This window comes from Cryptomeria japonica, chromosome 6, assembly GCF_030272615.1.
Source record: "Cryptomeria japonica chromosome 6, Sugi_1.0, whole genome shotgun sequence".
Classification (NCBI taxonomy): Eukaryota; Viridiplantae; Streptophyta; class Pinopsida; order Cupressales; family Cupressaceae; genus Cryptomeria; species Cryptomeria japonica.
Genome location: NC_081410.1, coordinates 307,762,107 through 307,780,721, shown reverse-complemented (window position 1 = coordinate 307,780,721; position 18,615 = coordinate 307,762,107). Strand labels below are relative to the sequence as shown.

Sequence of the window (18,615 nt, the reverse complement as noted above, 5' to 3'; positions counted from 1 at the left end):
TCAGAAAAATTATAACAGAGCATTAAATCAGAACATTACATCAAACTTGCTCCCCCAAAAGAGTAGCCTGCACCTTCATCAATCTTTAGTGAAAGATAAACATGAAATTCATTGGATTGATGCATCTCCAACATTCTAGTTCTTCCGGTGTAGGGGTCTAACCCCTAGTTTACGTCTAAGAAACTCAAAGGTAGCCTTCGGTAAGGGCTTAGTAAAGATATCAGCTAACTGATCTTTACTCTTTACATATTCCATCTTCACCTCTTTTTCTTGAACTTTTTCCCTTAGGAAATGATACTTCAATTCAATGTGCTTGGTTCTAGAATGAAGTACAGGATTCTTAGAAATGTTTATTGCACTTGTATTATCACAATAGATAGTCACCGGTTCAGACATATCTATCTTGAATCCTTCTAGCACATGTCTCATCCATATTGCCTGCGTGCACAATTCATGGATGCAACTACATACTATGCTTCAGTTTTAGATTGAGAAACATGAGTTTGTTTCTTGCTTGTCCATGCCACTAATCTTCCACCAAGTAGAAAAGCTCCACCGGTTGTGCTTTTCCGATCATCCACATTACCTGCCCAATCAGCATCAGTAAAGACATCCAAAGTAAAATCTCCTTTATAGGGATACCATAAACCATAGTCTACTGTGCCTTTGAGATACCGAAAAATTCTCTTCGCAGCCACCTTGTGACTCTCTTTAGGCTCTTTTTGAAATCCAGCCACTAATCCATCAGCATGAGCAATGTCCGGTCTGCTATGAAAAACATAGTGTAGCTTGCCAATCATAGATCTATACTCTTTTTCACTAACAGCAGGGAAACCATCTTCCTTTGACAACTTGCAACATGTTACCATCGGTGTTCCTACCAGTTTGCAGTCTTCCATGCTGAAAGTCTTCAACACCTCTTTGATATACTTGGTCTGAGAAATAAAAATACCACCATCCAGTTGTTGGACCTGTAAGCCAATAAAGAACTTTATTTCAACATTTCAAATTCTTTTTTCATTATATTAGCAAAGTCCATGACTCCATACACATCATCATTTCCACCAAAAATTATGTCATCTACAAACACTTTTGCTATTAGCATCTTGTCTCCATCAGTCTTCAAATAAATGTTGTTGTCCTCACTGGTACGTTGGAATCCAATTTTGATCAAATGTGCATGTAATCTCTACTACCATGCTCTCGGTCCCTACTTTAGACCATATAGTGCTTTATGCAATTTACACACCATGTCCTTGTCATCGGTCAAGTAAAATCCATCTAGTTGTTCAATGTATACTTCTTCTTCTAGAATCCCATTTAGAAAGGCTGACTTGACATCCATTTGGTAAACTTTGAATGCCTTATATGCAGCAAATGCCAGCAGCATCCTTACACCTTCTAATCTAGCAACTGGTACAAATGTTTCACCATAATCCTCACCTTCTTCTTGAGCATACCCTTTGTAGACTAACCTTGCCTTGTTTCTTACAATTCTTCCTTCTTCATCCAATTTATTCCTAAAGACCCATTTTGTTCCAAGTACATTCTTATCTTCGGGTCTAGGAACAAGTGACCATGTCTGATTCTTCTCAATTTGATCTAATTCTTCATTCATTGCATTAACCCAATCATCATCCTTTAGTGCTTCCTTAATTGTCTTGGGTTCAATTGTAGATATCAAACATGAGTTCTCTCGGATCTTTCTCTTGGTTTGCACACCTGCATTCTTATCACCAATTATCTGCTCTTGTGAAAGGTTCAGTCTGACATATCTAGGTATTGCCTGTGCCAGTTCTGCATCTTCTGCATCAGGTTCTTCATCTTCCTCCTCACTGTCATCACTTATCGGTTGAGCATCTAATTCTCCATTTGCCGGTTCTTCATCATTCTTTGTCTCCGGTTCAATGATTACAAACTTTTCCTCATTAATATCCTTTTCAGGTTCAGATTTGCTTGTACCTTCAGACTTTTCAGATAGATCATCAACTTTTACATTAGCACTTTCAACAATTTTCTTAGTTCTCTTACTGTAACATTTATATGCCTTACTCTTAGAAGAGTAATCAAGAAAAAATCCCTCATCAGATTTTGCATCAAATTTCTCAGTGTAGTTATCTCTATTAATAAAACATTGACTTCCAAAAATTTTAAATTAACTTACACAAGGGGTTTTTCCATACCATAGCTCATAGGGTTTCTTATTGTTACCTCTCTTTACCAGTACCTGGTTTAAAGTGTATACAACAGTACTGACCGCTTCTCTCCAAAACATTTTGGATACATCACCTTGTAATAACATGGTTTTTGCAGCTTCAACTATTGTTCTGTTCATCCTTTCTGCTATGCCATTCTGTTGTGGTGTCCTCGGAGTAGACATTTGTCTCTTTATACCTTGTTCATCACAATACTCAACAAATTCATCAGATATGAATTCACCTCCTCGTTCTGATCTTAAACACTTCAAGTTCTTACCGGTTTCCTTCTCAACCAGAGCTTTAAATGATTTAAATTTACTAAATGCTTTTGATTTTTCTCTCAAAAATGTCACCCACATTTAGAATAGTCATCGGTGAAGATCATGAAATATCTATCACCGTAATAACTCTTTGTTCTCATAGGGCCACAGAGATCAGTATGTACCAAATCTAAAATATTCTCAAAAATACAATTCTTGCTCTTGAAAGAAATAGAGGTCATCTTACCGATTTGACAATCTTTGCATATCACACTATCCGGTTTGACAAGTTGGGGTAATCCTCTTACAACACTTGACTTGTTTATCTTAACCAAATTATCAAAATTAACATAACATCTTTTATGCCATACCCAACTGTCTTCCATTCTTGCAACCAAACAATTATTAATATTACTATTCAAATGGAATAAGTTACCTCTAGTTTGCTTCCCGGTAGCAATCAGTTCACCATTACCTCAAAGAATTTTGCAGACTCCACTTTTAAATTCAACCAAATAACCTTCATCATTGAGCTGACCAACACTTAAAAGATTTTGCTTAAGACCATCAACCCAAAACACATCATCAGCATTACTCTTCCCATTTAGAGAAATTGAACCTTTACCTTTCACCATGCAAGGAGAGTTATTTCCAAATCTAACAACACCTCCATCAAATTCATTAAGGGTTACAAACTTACTGGTATCTCTGGTCATGTGGTGTGAGCAGCCACTGTCTATAATCCATTCATCACTATTCTCCATATGAGATACTAGTGCCTTTTCATTTGACAGTTCCTCCTTCACGGCTAGAAACACAATTTCTTCATTGTCATCTTCATCTTCCGACTCCTCATCGGTCACACCTTCATTTATTGCAACATAACAATGTTTTTTGCCCTTACCTTTGAATCTTCTAAACTTTTCTTTCTTATTGATGTTAGGGCAGTTAGCAGCAATATGACCAAATTTACTACAAGAGAAACACTTCAAAGGTAGCTTTCCTTTATACTTACCAGTGCCTCTTGGAAATCTCTTTGCTAACAGTGCCTCAAGTTCCATCACTTGATCTTGATTGTCTTCATTTCCCCAGTTACTTCCATGACTTGTCCCGCACTCATGATTTTGACATATATCTTTTCCTTTTCTAGCAGATGAACCGGTAAGAAAAGCTTTAAAGGCAGATTCAGTGGATTTTGTCACGCTATTGTCAAAACTATTTAACTCAAAAGCTGTAAGCTTACCAATCAATGAATCAACGGTTACCTTATCCTTTAAAATAGATCTAAGTTCTTGGATTGCCGATACTCTTATAGCATACTGAGGTTGAAGAGTTTTGAGCATTTTACTTACTATTGCATCATCTTCTATTTTACCTCCAGCACTCTTTATGCCATCAACAACTTCTTTGATTCTCTGACCATACTGTGCAATATTTTCTCCTTCAAGCATTCTCATGTCATCGAACTTTCCTCTCAAGCTTTCCTCTTTGGCTCTTTGAACATGCTCATCTCCTCCATAGATTGTCTCTAACTTTTCCCAAATTTCACTTGCAGTTTCCAATCCTTGAACATCAATATATTCTAAATCAGATAAAGTACTTACAATATCTTCTAGGGCTTGCATGTTATCTTGTTGCTCTTTGAGTTCATCCAGTGTCAAGGGAGTAGTAGTTGGAGCAACATATGTTGTTTCAACTTGCTTCCAATATTGTGCACCAAGACCTTTGATGTAGATCTTCATTCTGTCTTTCCAGATCTTGTAGTTATCCGTGTTGAACTCAGGACCCTCTTTCTTCATCATCTTGACTTCCTCAGAATCTTTTCCTCAAGCGGTTAGGCTTTCTGCACACAGAGGACCAATGCTTTGATACCAATTGTTAATCCTATGAGGATCCGGTTAATACTGAGAGGGGGTGGTGAATCAGTATTAAGACCAATTGAAACTTCAAACCCAAAATCAAACTTATATCAGATCTGAAACCATTTAACAAATATCTTAACTTCTTTAATCAAATTTGCTTAACACATTAATCAAATCATTTACCATATCTATCAATACTTTCACCACTTGAACAGTCAAATAGATTTGATCATTTACCAACTTATTAACCCCATCAATTAGATCAAATACTTCTTCTACCAATTCTTATCAGTACCGGTAACCTTTGATAAACTTCTAATAAAACATCATAACCGGTGTCTCAGAAATAATGCATGAAATGAAACATAAACAAGAACATCACATGAAAAACATTCCACATATGAACACCATAAGTTTTTGATGTGGAAACCCAAATAGGGAAAAACCATGGTGGGAGTTGGCACCCACAAATATTTGTACTCTTTTGAAGTACGCTCTGTTAGGAGCTTAGCCCTGTTAGGAGCTTACAATATGCCCTATTAGGAGTCACCCGATTAAGGGATTTGCCTAGCGGTCCGGTTAGGAGCTTGATGATCTGTTAGGATCAACCTTGTGAGATGATTTAACACTCTTTTGAGAGCTCCCCTGTTAGGGGACTTAAATGTTTAAGGTCTGTTAGGACCAAAGAAACGGGACTCGGACTCGGCTCGGACTCGGGACTCGGCGTCAGACTCGGCTCCAGACTCGGCTGGACTCGGGATAGTGAAAAACTCAAGAAATTTAGAGATTTTTAAATATTTAAAACTTGTTTCAGACACCCTTTATTGAATACACCTTAAAGACACAATAACATCATCAAACTCAGCTCATTTGATTACATACACAAGTATACATCAATCACATAAGCATAAACGCAAATTGTAGCTGAAGAAAATAACAAACATAGATATATAAATATTGTCAAATGTATACAATATTACAAAACTCATGGAATAAAAAATCCATGTCATCATATGATCATCATCAAATGTTTCATACAAATACCAAAGGTAAATACAACTACAAGTCTATGGCTCAGAGGAGCCTGCACCCTCCGGCCCCAGCCCCCTGCAAAGGCGTCTAAGGTAGGTCCTGGATGATTCGACTGCCATAGCCGCTCCCCGTGACACCATGCCATGCTCACCAACATCAGGAACATCCGTGTCACTATCTGCCTCTGAATCTCCTGTCTGTGCTCGTGCTTTCCGCTCCTCCTCTGCCATGGCTACAGTCTCAACCTCTATATCTACCTGGTCGATCCAATCAATGTCAAACTCGGAGGTTAAATTTTCTCTACTTCTATCGACGCAGTTTCCCCCATATTTTTCGACGGGGGTTTGGGGGCAGCGCCCCCAAGGTGGGGTCAAGGGGCAGCGCCCCTTGCGCGCTCCTTGTCGCGATACAGGGCGAGGTCGAGGGGTAGCGCCCCGCGAGGCCAAAAAAACTTATTACAAGTCTAAATTAGGGCTTCTTTGAGAGTCTTCCTTAGGGCCTGGTTTTGCTATTGTTGCTAATTGGGTCTTGCTTGGTGAGTGAGTATCATTCTTGAAGGTCCAAGCTAGGTCAAGTTGGTGAGTGATAAAGTCTGGAATGTCATCCTGATCTTCAAATGCCCTGAAATTTGGCTAAGTCTGGAATGTCCTGATCCTAAAATTTGACTAAGTCTGGAAAACTGAAGAATCCTCCAAAAACTAGATTTTGCAATATAACTCCTGGAGGCCCGAAACCACTCTCAAACATCCTGACAGTCTGTCACTTATACTTAAATGTTATATTCCATAAAATAATCTTGATGGAGAGACCAAAATGTCAAATTTCGCCCTTCCAAAAAAACTTACTTTTTAAAATGTTTTTTTTTTTTGTCATTTTATTAACCCAGCCAGTAGCCGAGTCTGGGGCTCAGGACTCGCCGAGTCTGGCGATTTTGAGCCAAAATCGCCAACTCGGCGAGTCTGGCGAGTTTACTCTCCAGACTCGGCCGAGTCCGAGTCCGAGCCCCTGGGACTCGTTTGGCCTGACTCGGACTCAGACTCGCCGAGTTTGGGCGATTTCGGGCAAGTCTCGTTTCTCTGGTTAGGACCTACCTGGTTAAGGGATTTAACTTGTTGCAACTGTTAGGGAACAACAGTAAGAAAATAATCTGTTACTTGCACTTCTCTGCTTGCTTGATCAAATCTAGTTATGCACAACACTCTGCAACTCTCAGGCAGATCTCACACTTCACTTGGACGACTCAACACATTCTCTTAGACCACCAACATCATAAACATCAACTGTGTCATCTTAAATAGCCATCTCAACTAGGTCGGCCACTAAACCCTAATAACATCATGAATTTGCAATACCAATCATAAGAGATCATCATAGATCGATATACAGATCATTACAACAAATTACAATGCCATATCAATCATTGGTTGATCGTAACCCATCACGAAAATCCGATTTGTACTAAAGTCAAACCCTCAAAACACTCTACTAAGCGTTTCGCTGATTCCCAAGAAATTTTCCTTGAATCGCGCCAAAACAGCAATTAAATCTTTTCATGCGGGTTGTGTCGTGTTACTAGCTTCATGTAGACTCATCGTCGATCACCGCCATAACAAAAATCATTACCGGTTTAATGATTTCTTCACCGGTCTTAAACCCTACTAAAACATCACAAGTTTCGGTTCTGGTCAGATACACCTTTCCATGATACAAGCTCACCTTTCAAACCACAAATCACCAATCATCACCGATCGACCGATTCAATCAAAACATCTTTGCTTTACCGGTTAAAGTCCTATTTCACAAATTTTATTTCTCTGCTGGTAAACCTTGTCTTCCGGTAAACCAAATCACTTAGATGACAAAACAAAACATCAAGAACATCATTTGACATCAGTTGCCATCAATCACAACTCAAATAACTGATGAAGTCATCTAATCATAGAATCTCAATCTCTTCATCACAAATAGACTTTTATCCTTTACCAATGCAATCATCCATCTTCAATGACATCACCTCGTCTGTATCAGTTATGCCAAATGTCAACACATTCACCCTCCTGTAACGTGCTCTGTTAGGGTATTGCAGTTGTCTTTCTGACTTGCATGCTCTCATCTCTTTAGATCTCATCTCAACTGGACCTCTATACATTAATCCTACATACTCATGAGCCCTGGCAAGTGAATATATGAGATATGAACTCATGTAGAATGTCTTAGTGCGTTGGAATCTTTTCAACTGTATGACAATGTTATTGCTTATGATTCTTGCCTAGTTGATCCTTTCCTTTCCATTTGATATTGTCTCCATGAAGTAGAACATCCAGTTCTCCAACTGATATGCTTGAGGACTCCCTGTAACTCAGTTGATTAGAGTGATCAAATCACCAAATTCTTCCTTGAAATCAATTCTCTGCAGCCCACTAGGAACCTTTGATAAGATGAGTCTTGTGTTCAATACCCAGTACTTGTTGATTATGCCCAGGTATTTGTCGAGATCATACTCATAGACTACTTGCATTCCTTTGCTCTTGTTGATCATGCCTTTGTGGTCCTACATGTGAAAGCTTCACCTATGGTTGTCTTGGATAGGTAGGCAAGTACTCAACCATCAGGTGCCACCACCTTTCTACTGGTGGCATCATAATGTTTGGCGCTTTTTACTATTAATTCATTGCATTGGATGGCTGGAAGGAAACCTGCCGCATTCACTATCCCACTTTCAATCATCTTTTGTGAGAATCTAGATGGCTTGCTTGTGTATAGGGGACCTTAGAACTTCTTCATGTCAATTTGTCCGAGATTGGTGTCTCCTACATTACTCCAAAATGAGGTGATCTTTGATTCGGGCATCACTCCCCTTTAGTTCTCCTTGATGAGAGTTTGCCTTGAGACCACTCCTGCCTTTGGGGCCGCCATGCTCTACCTAAAAGAGGCATCTAAGTTAGGGTGGTGATATGATTTCAAAGCCTATAATATCTAAAATGCATCTAGGTTAGTAATTCCTTCTAAAAAGCATATAAGACCATCAAAACCTTGCTGAATCACTAAAACCCTAGGCATGGATACAAACCCTAGACTTGTCTAAATCTGAAAACAATCATCTAATCCAATGAATTGTGCTCTTAAGCATGTTAGATGATCAAAATGTAATGAAAAAAGCATCCTATAACTAGAACCACATGAAATTAGTGAACATGAAGCTGTACCAGCATCAAATTAGGGTCTGATTTCAATGAAAATGGTCAAACAGAACCTAATTCAGATCTACAAACAAGCTCTAGACTGGCTGGTAACTTCGAATTGATCTCCAATTTGGCAAAACTGCCCTTGTGTCAATGAACTTGCAGTATCAAATGCTGATGTATTCACCTGATTACTGATTTAAAATCACTGATCTTATTGTTTAATTTGCTGATTTGGAGGTCTTGATCGCTGAAGTAAAGTTCGCTTTTCTATAATAGATACAATGTCGCTGCTTGTGAAGGCAAATTCGCTGTCCTTGGGTGGCGATTCACTTAGCAAATGGAGGATGCACTGATCAAAATCACTGCCACTTAACAATGTCAGATCGCTGCACATGAAGGATGGAATCGATGATTGATCAAATGAAATGATCAATCACATCCTTTATAGAGATGTAAGGGTGTGACCCTTAAATGAGTTAGGCCGACTTGATCTTTTATTTAATGTTTTGCAATTGAAGTTTTAAGACAAAAGCCGACTTGCTTTTACCCTTTCAAATTCAAATAAAAACATTTATTTCTTAGGTGGGCTCTCATCTTAAGCATAAGTGCTTTAAATGTCATCTTTATCGCCAATTTGAACAAGCTTGAAAAAGTTCAGACTTTCACTAGGGAACTGACTGAGATGGATTGGGTTTTGTAGGAGTCATCAACTAAGATGCTAAGGCAGATCGGACTTTTATTAGGTCACTGACTGGGCACAAGGAAAGTTCGGACTTTTATTAGGTCACTGACTGGAAGAGTTCGGACTTCTAGGAGGTCATTGACTAAGATGCAAACTAGTTGATCTTCCTTAATCTTCATTTCATGCTCAAATGCCTTGGATTGATCTTCTTTCATCATTCTCTTGATCGTCAACTTTAACATCTTCTTCCATCTTCGAGTGGGAGATTTCATCTAGCACTGACTATGCTTCGAGTGAGGTTGTGGTTTAGACAGGGCACTGACTATGAAAGTTCGAGCTTTTGGTAGGTTACTAACTATGCTAAAAAATATCTAACCTCACTTACTCAATCATCTCTACTTCATTAAACATCAAGCATTGACTCCTTGACATGCATCTCTTTCATTCAAGCTTAATGCTTGACGACCTGCAAGAATTGTGCGTTTGTTTGCATGAGTGCCTTTCAATATTTAAAATTTGTTGTGTTCTCTTCTCAAATCCCACTCTACACTTTTTAATGCATGCATACAGAGTATTGTGCCAAACTTTTGAGCTAAGACTCTGATTGGAAATGGAGGACGATCTTGACTCTTGATCAAAGATTTATGCTAATGATATAACATGTACACAGTCAATTATAATATTAGCAAAAACAGAGAACAAACCGTTTTATGCTAGGCATAATTATGCTGATAAACTTTCCTTCCACCACTCAACCGCCAATTGTATCTCCTTCACAACCCATTTTCAAAGGTGCTCAAATACCATATTGAAATGGTAAGCAGATTGCTTATACAAATTACACCATTATTGCACAGAAAGAAAAATACAAAATAATATGATTCAGGATTGCAATACACAAATTTCACATCACATTAGATTGGCTTATAAAACCTTTATTTTCCGTGTACTAACTACTAACTACCCAAACTTATTTATTAAAAAAGTAACTCCCAAAACTAGCAATCTAACTAATTTATTATTAACTATTATAACTAATATTTATTTATTACTTTCTTATCTAAACTACATACTATAGATTTAATACTAATTCCAACTAGTTTTTGAATGAACTCTCCCAAGGAATGTAAGTTGCAAGGACTTTAGTGTTTTCATATTTGCCAGATTAGTTTAGTAGTTTTTTAACAGTTTAATATAATGTTAAATGGTCTAAGCATTTAGAATAACTACCTTACTACTTCAAATAGATGTATCTTAAGTTTAACATTAAATTTTGTTTTGTCAGTATCTTGTCTCTACTGTGGATTTTGTTCTTATTTTTACATCATTCTCAATATTACATTAAGAAATGAAAATTTATTTAGACGTCATATAGAAGATGGATTTCATAATGATACTGAAGATTTTTGTATTCATGGGCAGTCTCTTTTACCACTGGGCAGTGTGGAAGAGCTGCTAGCTACCTATGACTCACAACGGAGAGAATTGCCACCACCTGTTACTGTGTGGGAGTGGGGTTGGACAAAGAGTGCAGAAACATGGAATGGAAGAGCAGCCATGCTGGCAGTTCTTGTTTTGCTGTTTTTGGAAGTCACAACAGGTCAAGGTTTCTTGCATCAGTGGGGCATACTACCACTGTTCCGCTGATGTGCTGTAGTTCTTTGTATGTTGTAAAGGCTTAATTAATGGTTTAATAAGACGATTTTTTTTTCACTTGGTAGCTGCTCGCAGAATATTGCATGCCAGTGCCTGTGGAGTTGAAAACTTGGAAGACATGCTTGGTACTTTTAAGTTCAACATATATGGAAATTATTATCAGCACATCCACAAAAAGTCAAAACATTATGGAAAATGACCGGATGAAATAGTTTTGTTTTTGAGTGTGTGGTTAGGTAATTTGGTTAATGATGTATTTATGTATATTGTTGGATTTTATCAATAGCCTAGTGCAATTAATCGCTGTATTTTAAAAAAAGGATTCTAATTCAACTGTGTAATTTCTGGCTCTTTAGAGAAAAAATGAATACCAAGGAGAAGTACGCAACATGATTTTCTTCATCTGCTGGTAAATTGGGACCAGACTTAAGTTCCCATTTGAATTCCGAACAGAATTTTAGAAACAAATGAGGTGATCAATCTTGAATGCTAAAATACTTCCAATGACCAATACGCTATTCTCAGTCTTTGAGAGACAAGATAAATCCAAGAAGTACTTCTGCAAAGATTCCTTCTGCTTATCCTTTTTGTGTTACTCATTTGACATTTAACCCCCTTCACATCCCTCCAAGATTGTTTATTGGACAGGGCTCTCTTGTGGCCTAGGGCACCTGCTTTTGGCAAAACCCCCTAAAACTAGCAGTTTGGCCATGTGATGTGGTTCATATGGTCTCTCCAACAACAATAAATGGCTAGTTTGCCCTTGGTGCAGCCTCCATGAGGACCCAGGTCTCCATTTTCTATTAACTTTGTTTTACCTTAACCAAATGCTGCTGGAAGTTTCACTCATTGCTATAATTCCACTTCATTCGCCTCTCTTGTATTTCACACAGGTCTCCATTAAAGCTCAGTTCATTGCACTCAAATTCCTTTTTCATTGTTAATCTCGTTCTTCCATGGCCCAGTCTTTTAGCCAGATAGTAAAGAAGTTATAATGAATTGCTTCTCATTCTCTTTGGATTACTTCTCTTCCCTCATCACTATCAACACAATTAAGAGTGCTTGGATCGAGGTAGGTTAGTTATGCGCATGCTAGCCATGGGGGCTTCTTTATATGCAAGTAAACAATTTCTTTCATTTATGCTATTAGATTAGTCATTTGCATGCTTATCAATTTAGGGGCTTCTTTATGTGCAAGTAAACAAATTCTTACATTTATGCTATTATCTTAGTCATTCACATGCTTGTTAATTTACATGACAAATTACAAGACTACATGTTAAATGTTATTTCCCTGTTGCTTCGTTCTAGATTTCATTCTACTTAGGTTGGGGTCCCAAGGAGAGGGGGCTTCAGAGGGGCTTCCTCAAAACTAGAGCTGGAGTTACTGAGATTTTTTAGGAATATTTTAATGTTGTTGGTCCCATGAATTTTGTAATGCAGTTTAGCTTAAAAGTTTAAGGTCCAAAATTTAAAGAAGCTGATGGTCTCATGAATATAATACTTGTCCTCTATAATGTGCAATGATAAAAATCAGTATAAAAAAAACATTTTCTCTCCAAAACTATTTATTAATCGAAATCTAAACTTGTATGTTTGACAAATGGCAAATAACATCCCTAAGCAGGTGGGGCAATTTCTTGCCCCTCCCCATTTTCACCCACTTAAATATGCAAGCTTAAAAAGTAAGAGCTTCTATTTTCTAAGGAAAGATTCCAAATAATCCCATAGCACATTTTTTTTCTTCATGAGACCTCTTTCTTAAAAAAAAAGAAGCTTAAGCCCCTCCATGGGACCACACCCTTAGTCTAGATTTGTTTGTATTGTTCCTTATAAAGCTAGATTAGATTAGAGCTTAATCTTGATCACTATAGGTGTCATCCAACAAATTGGCCTCATGATTATGGTGAACCTTTTTGGTGGTCATAGACACTTTTTCGTTTCTCTCCTTCGATTCACTACTAACACATGTTTGGTTTTTTCTATATATGCAATAAAATATGAAAGGTGGAACATGAGTATTTTCAGTATGACACACCAAAGTCTATATCAAATTGGAACATAGTATGGTTTTGCCCAATCAAACAACCAACACAACCCTCAAATAAGGACTTAGATGATACTTCTTTCTAACAGTGAAACTTTTAGGTCAGATGTCCATGGATCTTTCAAAATACTGGCAAGCAATTATCTAAATGGTCTCATGCAATTTATGCGTGGATGTGCTCATCGTCAAGTTTAAAGACATTGCTTTCAAGATGTACTTGATAATATACATATTTAGATGGTGTTATGGTGCCACTTTTCATGAGGAAGGGGAAATTGTGTGGCTTCTCGCAAGCACCTCATATGTTAATGTTTGGACACAACTTGCTCTTGTTAATGCATATTATAACAATTACTACAATCCTACCTATGAGGAAGGAAAAGTGGGAGAAGTTCTTGGTCAAAACCTCATACCATATATCTAAGAAGAGAACCAATGGCTCGGTGTTTGTGCATAACAACAGTGATTATTGGAAAATTTTGTATTTTCTTATTGTATTCTTTTATTGACTTATTTCACAAAACGACATTTGGTGCCTACTGAAAATTTTCGGAGTAGACTTTAATATGATTGAATGGAACAATGATCGAGTTGGATGTTTAATGCAACTTCTTGACCTAAATCGTTATGAGCTAGGAATGGGTGCAAAAGGATTCTTGGCATGTCAAATATTGGTGTTAAAATTTAGAGTCTTTAATTGGTGTATGCCTGTAATGATCTCATCATCAAATCTCAACTTTGGCACCTAGGGTCTCCCACTGATAAAGCTTATCTTGGGAAGAATCACTAATATGGTTGAGTGACATTAGGACCATAGTAGGGGCATGAAAGAACTCTTACACCGAGAGAAAATCTTGGAATTATTGCTAATATTGTATGCAGTCTAAAGGATCTTGCTTTATAAGAGTTGTACACACTAATCAAATAGGAATGCAAGAAATAATTGGATACATACCATGCACAACAAATTCCATACAAACTCACATAAAATATTGTTTCCACTATCATTATCTTTTTTGCACATGACAATCGGTATTAATATTGAAGTTGATACATTTGAGATTTTGCCAAGATCTAGAGGCAATGGAAAGCACAAATAAGAGAACAAAATAGATGATAGGAATAAACTGTATTCTATCAAGATGAAAATACTGATCAACTGGATCATCAAGCATTAAATACAATGTAGATGAGTCTGCTTATATAGGCAAGGCTATATGGATATGTGAGCACACAAACATGACATGTGGCTCAATAAGAAACAAGGGTAGGTAGGAAATAGGTGTGGGTGGGTAGGAGAAACAATAAAATATTCCACATGAGGTGAAATGTAACAACAAGATCAACTCCATAAAAGGTGGAAATTCTCCTACACACACTATCCCAATGTGGCACAAACACCCAAGTGTCTCATACCCAAACTACTATGAAATGTATGTACTTAAATAAACTTAAGTAAAGTGTAATAATATCCATGATGAATAATTATTTACACCAACACCCCCCCTTAAGTGCAATTTAGGGGAATGTACTAAAGTCTACAATACAACTAAGCAATGCAAGATGGGTTCCGGCTACAAGGCCATGTTAGGTACCCATGTACAAATGCAAATACAATCTCCCATAAACGGAGAAAGATAGAAAAACACAATGGGAAAAAACTCTCCCCCAAAAGAGAGATGAAAAAAGCACACAATGCTCTCAATGATGAATGAGAAGAACAAAATATGTCCCCCCATAAGAGAGAAAAAGAGACCATGAAGCCCCCCCTCAATGTTGAATCTCCTACAAAGATGGTCCAATGATGTTGACCAAAATACCTCCCCACAAGGAAGAAAGAGAGTCAATGTTGCGCCAATAATGTCAAAGTGTGACAAAACCAGGTACCAAGTCGATGACGATGAACCACTCGTTGCAACAAAAATGAAGATCAGGCATGAAGACAACCTGTTTTGAGCATCATCTGGATACTCGTAAATGGCAGAAATACTGGTACAATCTAAGTTTCACGAGAGCCATCCACAAATGTGTACAATCTAAGTCTCAACTGGAGCCATGCACCAAGTCTCACAAGATATTCTTTCCTCATATTAAAAGAGTTTCTTCTCAATTTGAAAGAATGTCTTAATTACACAATTGTTTGTTATTTACTTTCTTCAATATGTGATAATAATAAATATAACTCAATGTCACTTCCTGCAATGATAAATGCAAGAATAAACACATTGAAGTGTGCGTCATTTTTTTTCTAATTCCATTTAAGTATTTTTTTATTAGTTAGTATGAGAACAAGGACGATCTTGGAGAGGGCACATTAAATTAGAGAAAGGAAGCCTTATGAGAAGGTGCAATGATTCAATCTTTTTGGAAGGAGGCAAATTGTTGTCGAAGGCAAAAAGATAAGTTATTGCATAATCATTGTTGTCAAAATGATTGCAAGCAAAAATCATAAATCATTGTTGATATAGGCAAAGCAAAAAAAAAAAAAAAAAAAGACATGGTTGTATGGAATTCATGTGACATTTAGGATTGTACACATGAATCATGAGGTCTATATCAATAAATAGTGAGGATTCTACAAATTAAGAGTAAATGTCGCTCATATGAGTAGTGATATCAATATTTTTTGGTACATATTAATATTATTTTTAAATATGTGAAATAAGATTAATATTTGCATTTAATTTTCCATAAAACTTGCATTAAATTAGTCTACAATTGCTATTTTTGTCTTTGATTTGAATTTTTTGGACTATAAGTGAAACATTAGCAATAACCAATAGTCCAAATCTTGTTATGCTTGAAGCCCAAAAATGACAAAGAAAAACTCAATGTTTAAAGTAGTTGTAGCTATGAATTTTTTTTGTAATGAGTCATGATTTAAGCCAAAAAAAACTTGTCATTTCTTGTTTGTAAACAATGTGTATCTTTTACCTATGGTAATTGTTATCACCTAAAATTGCACTCATTGTTGAAGATAATTTAGCATTTCAGTGATAGAATGGGAATGATTTCAAGGTGTGGGATCCTTGTAGATGAAATCAAACCTCCAAAGAAGGATGGTTCCTTTACTAAAGCTAGATGCATGTGTTGATTACACACCATAGATTATACCTACAATCTAATCCTATTTTATTGATTCACCAAGGAAAAGGGACAGAAAGAACACAAAATTTGAAAATAGGTGATGCACCAAATGTGTGTTTCATCATTGCACATAACATAGAAAACTAGCAAAATCATCTAAATTCATATAGAACTCCATTAAGCAGCTCTTATAGGCAAATAGGGACATAGGGATTCAACAATCATTAGGAGGAAAGAGGGAATCCATAGATAGTTCTGTTGGCATTTTGAGTTTATTGGCATTTTGCATAGAGATTGCATTAATGATATGTTGTCATTGATGTCAATTGAACTGGTGAAAGGTATTCATGTTATTGTTGATATTGTTGTTTTTTATATTGGCTAGTAACCAGTAAGAAGAGAGTTGTAGATGATGTTGTAACCGGTATGTAAAGTTTGTGAGTTGAACCGGTGTAAAGGGTCAAACCTTTCTATGTAATGTAACTGGTAAACCCTATCAGTTGTTAAACCCTAAACGATCAAGTTTGTTGGTCTATTATCTGATGAGCGGTAATGATGGAGACACGTGTGATCATTGTATGAGGATAAATTCAAATTGGTTTGGGGTGTTTGTTTATTGTCTAGGGAAGGAGCAAAGAGGATTGCATTTATTGCACAACGTGTGATGAGTTACAAAGTCCAATGGAGCGGTGATCATGGAGCGGTCGGAATTGTCTTGAAGAATGTGAAGAGATTGTCATGATTTATAACGGTCAAGATTGAACTGACTTGTTTGTAATGTCAATGATGAGAATTAGGTTTTTGTTGTGTTACTGACCTAATTGATTTGTATTTAAGGTCGATGGAGTTGTTTGTAAAGGTTGTTGGAAAGATTGGTAGAAAACCTGTTGAGTGTGTGGTTGCCCAACCAGTGAATGGATCTTTATTTTTGAGTGAAGGCAGATTGAAGCTTAGAAATATTTGATCAAGCAAATGTAGTGCTACTCAGACAGATCAAGAAAACCTGTTGTTTTCTAACAATTACAGCAGAAGTAAAATCCCTTAACCGGGTAATCTCTAACAAGCTTGGTTACTCATTAAATCCTCTAACAAGGTGGTCCATTAGCTTGGATTCTTAAATCCTCCAGCGAGGTTACTCCTAACAGGGTATTGTGCTTCTAACAAGGTATATTTGTAAATCCCTTAACTGAGTGATTCCTAACCAGAATTAGTTCTTAACATGACTTATTGTAAAGCTCTAACAGGCTTTGGCTCCTAACAGGGCGAACTTTGAAAGAGTTCAGATAGCTATCCTTATGAGTCCCATCTCACCGTGGTTTTTACCTATTTGGGTTTTCCACATATAAACATTTGTGTCAAGTGGTGAATGCTTTTGTGGTTGTGATCTTATTTGTTGATTTGGTTAATTTTCGATAAGGCATGTTAAGTAGAAGCATTGAGAGATGAATATGTTGAGTTAAGATTAAGCATTGTTGATGTTTACGAGATTGAAGGTGTTTACTGTTAAAAGTTGTCATAATAGTTAAACTAGTTAATGTCAAGTATTCCTGAGAATATTGATCTTGACTGAGATATGTTTACTTTGTTTGACTGAGTTTGAGCTTGGGAACTTTGTATCAATTTTTCAATATACTGATTCACCCCCCCCCCTCTCATTATTCTACCGGATACTTATTCTTTCATCATACCATCAATTGGTATCAGAGCTATCCAAGTCCTCTTAATCTAAAAGCCTAACAGCTTGAGGAAAAGATCGTGTAGATCATGATGAAGAAAGAAGGTTCAAAGTTTAACAAAGATAACTATAGAATATGGAGTGACAGAATGAAGATTTACATTAAGAGTCTTGGTAGTTAGTATTGGGATCATATAGAACATAAGTATACTACACCTACTGGACCCCTAACTGATGATCAGAAGAAAGAACAACAAAAAAATCACTAGGCATTAGAAGCTATTATCCAGCAGTATGGTCAAAGGATCAAAGAGATAGTTGGAGAGATAAAGAGTGCAGGAGGGAAAGTGGAAGATGCCACAATAATCAGTAAGGTACTAAGAACCATGCTACCGGTCTATGCTATCCGAGTTGCAGCTATTCAGGAGCTAAAATCCATTGACAAGACAAAGGTAACTCTTGACTCTATTATTGGCAAACTTACTACTTTTGAACTAAATGGCTATGATGGTAGTGTACAGAAATCATAATCTGCATTCAGAGCTTCTGTCTCTAACCCATCTGTGAGAAGAAGTAGAGATACCGGCAATAGCTATGAATCTAGATCCAGCAGAGATGTTGATGATGAAGACAACTTAGTGGAACTTGAAGCATTATTGGCAAAATGACTGCCTAGAGGCATTGGTAAATATAGAGGTAAGCTACATTTAAAATGTTTTTCATGCAACAAGATTGGTCATATAGCAACAAACTGCCCTAATGGTGAAAATGATTACAAGAGAGACAAATTTAAAAGTACAAGGGTAAAGGCAAGAGAGATTGTCTTGTAGCTATTGACAATGGTATTACTGATGATGAATCTAATGATGATGTTAGTGAAGATATTATGTTCGTAGAAATGAAGGAAGAATTATCAGATCAGAAGGCACTA

General features: G+C 36.9%; 1 protein-coding gene across 2 annotated transcripts in view; it reads left to right on the top strand.

The window, feature by feature from the left end:
- The window catches only part of LOC131043810 (ferrochelatase-2, chloroplastic), a 221,820-nt gene extending 210,543 nt beyond the window's left edge, over positions 1 to 11,277 (top strand). Inside the window, exon 12 of one of the 2 annotated variants that reach the window (XR_009105605.2) lies at positions 10,642 to 10,776. Coding sequence is in view for 1 of the 2 variants with exons in the window: in XM_057977047.2 (XP_057833030.1) it covers positions 10,642 to 10,866 (225 nt within the window). In the remaining variant the exon portion in view is untranslated. Of the gene's footprint in view, positions 1 to 10,641 lie in introns of both variants that reach the window. The other variant, XM_057977047.2, reaches the window with a different exon arrangement.
- The last annotated feature ends 7,338 nt before the right edge of the window (positions 11,278 to 18,615 follow it).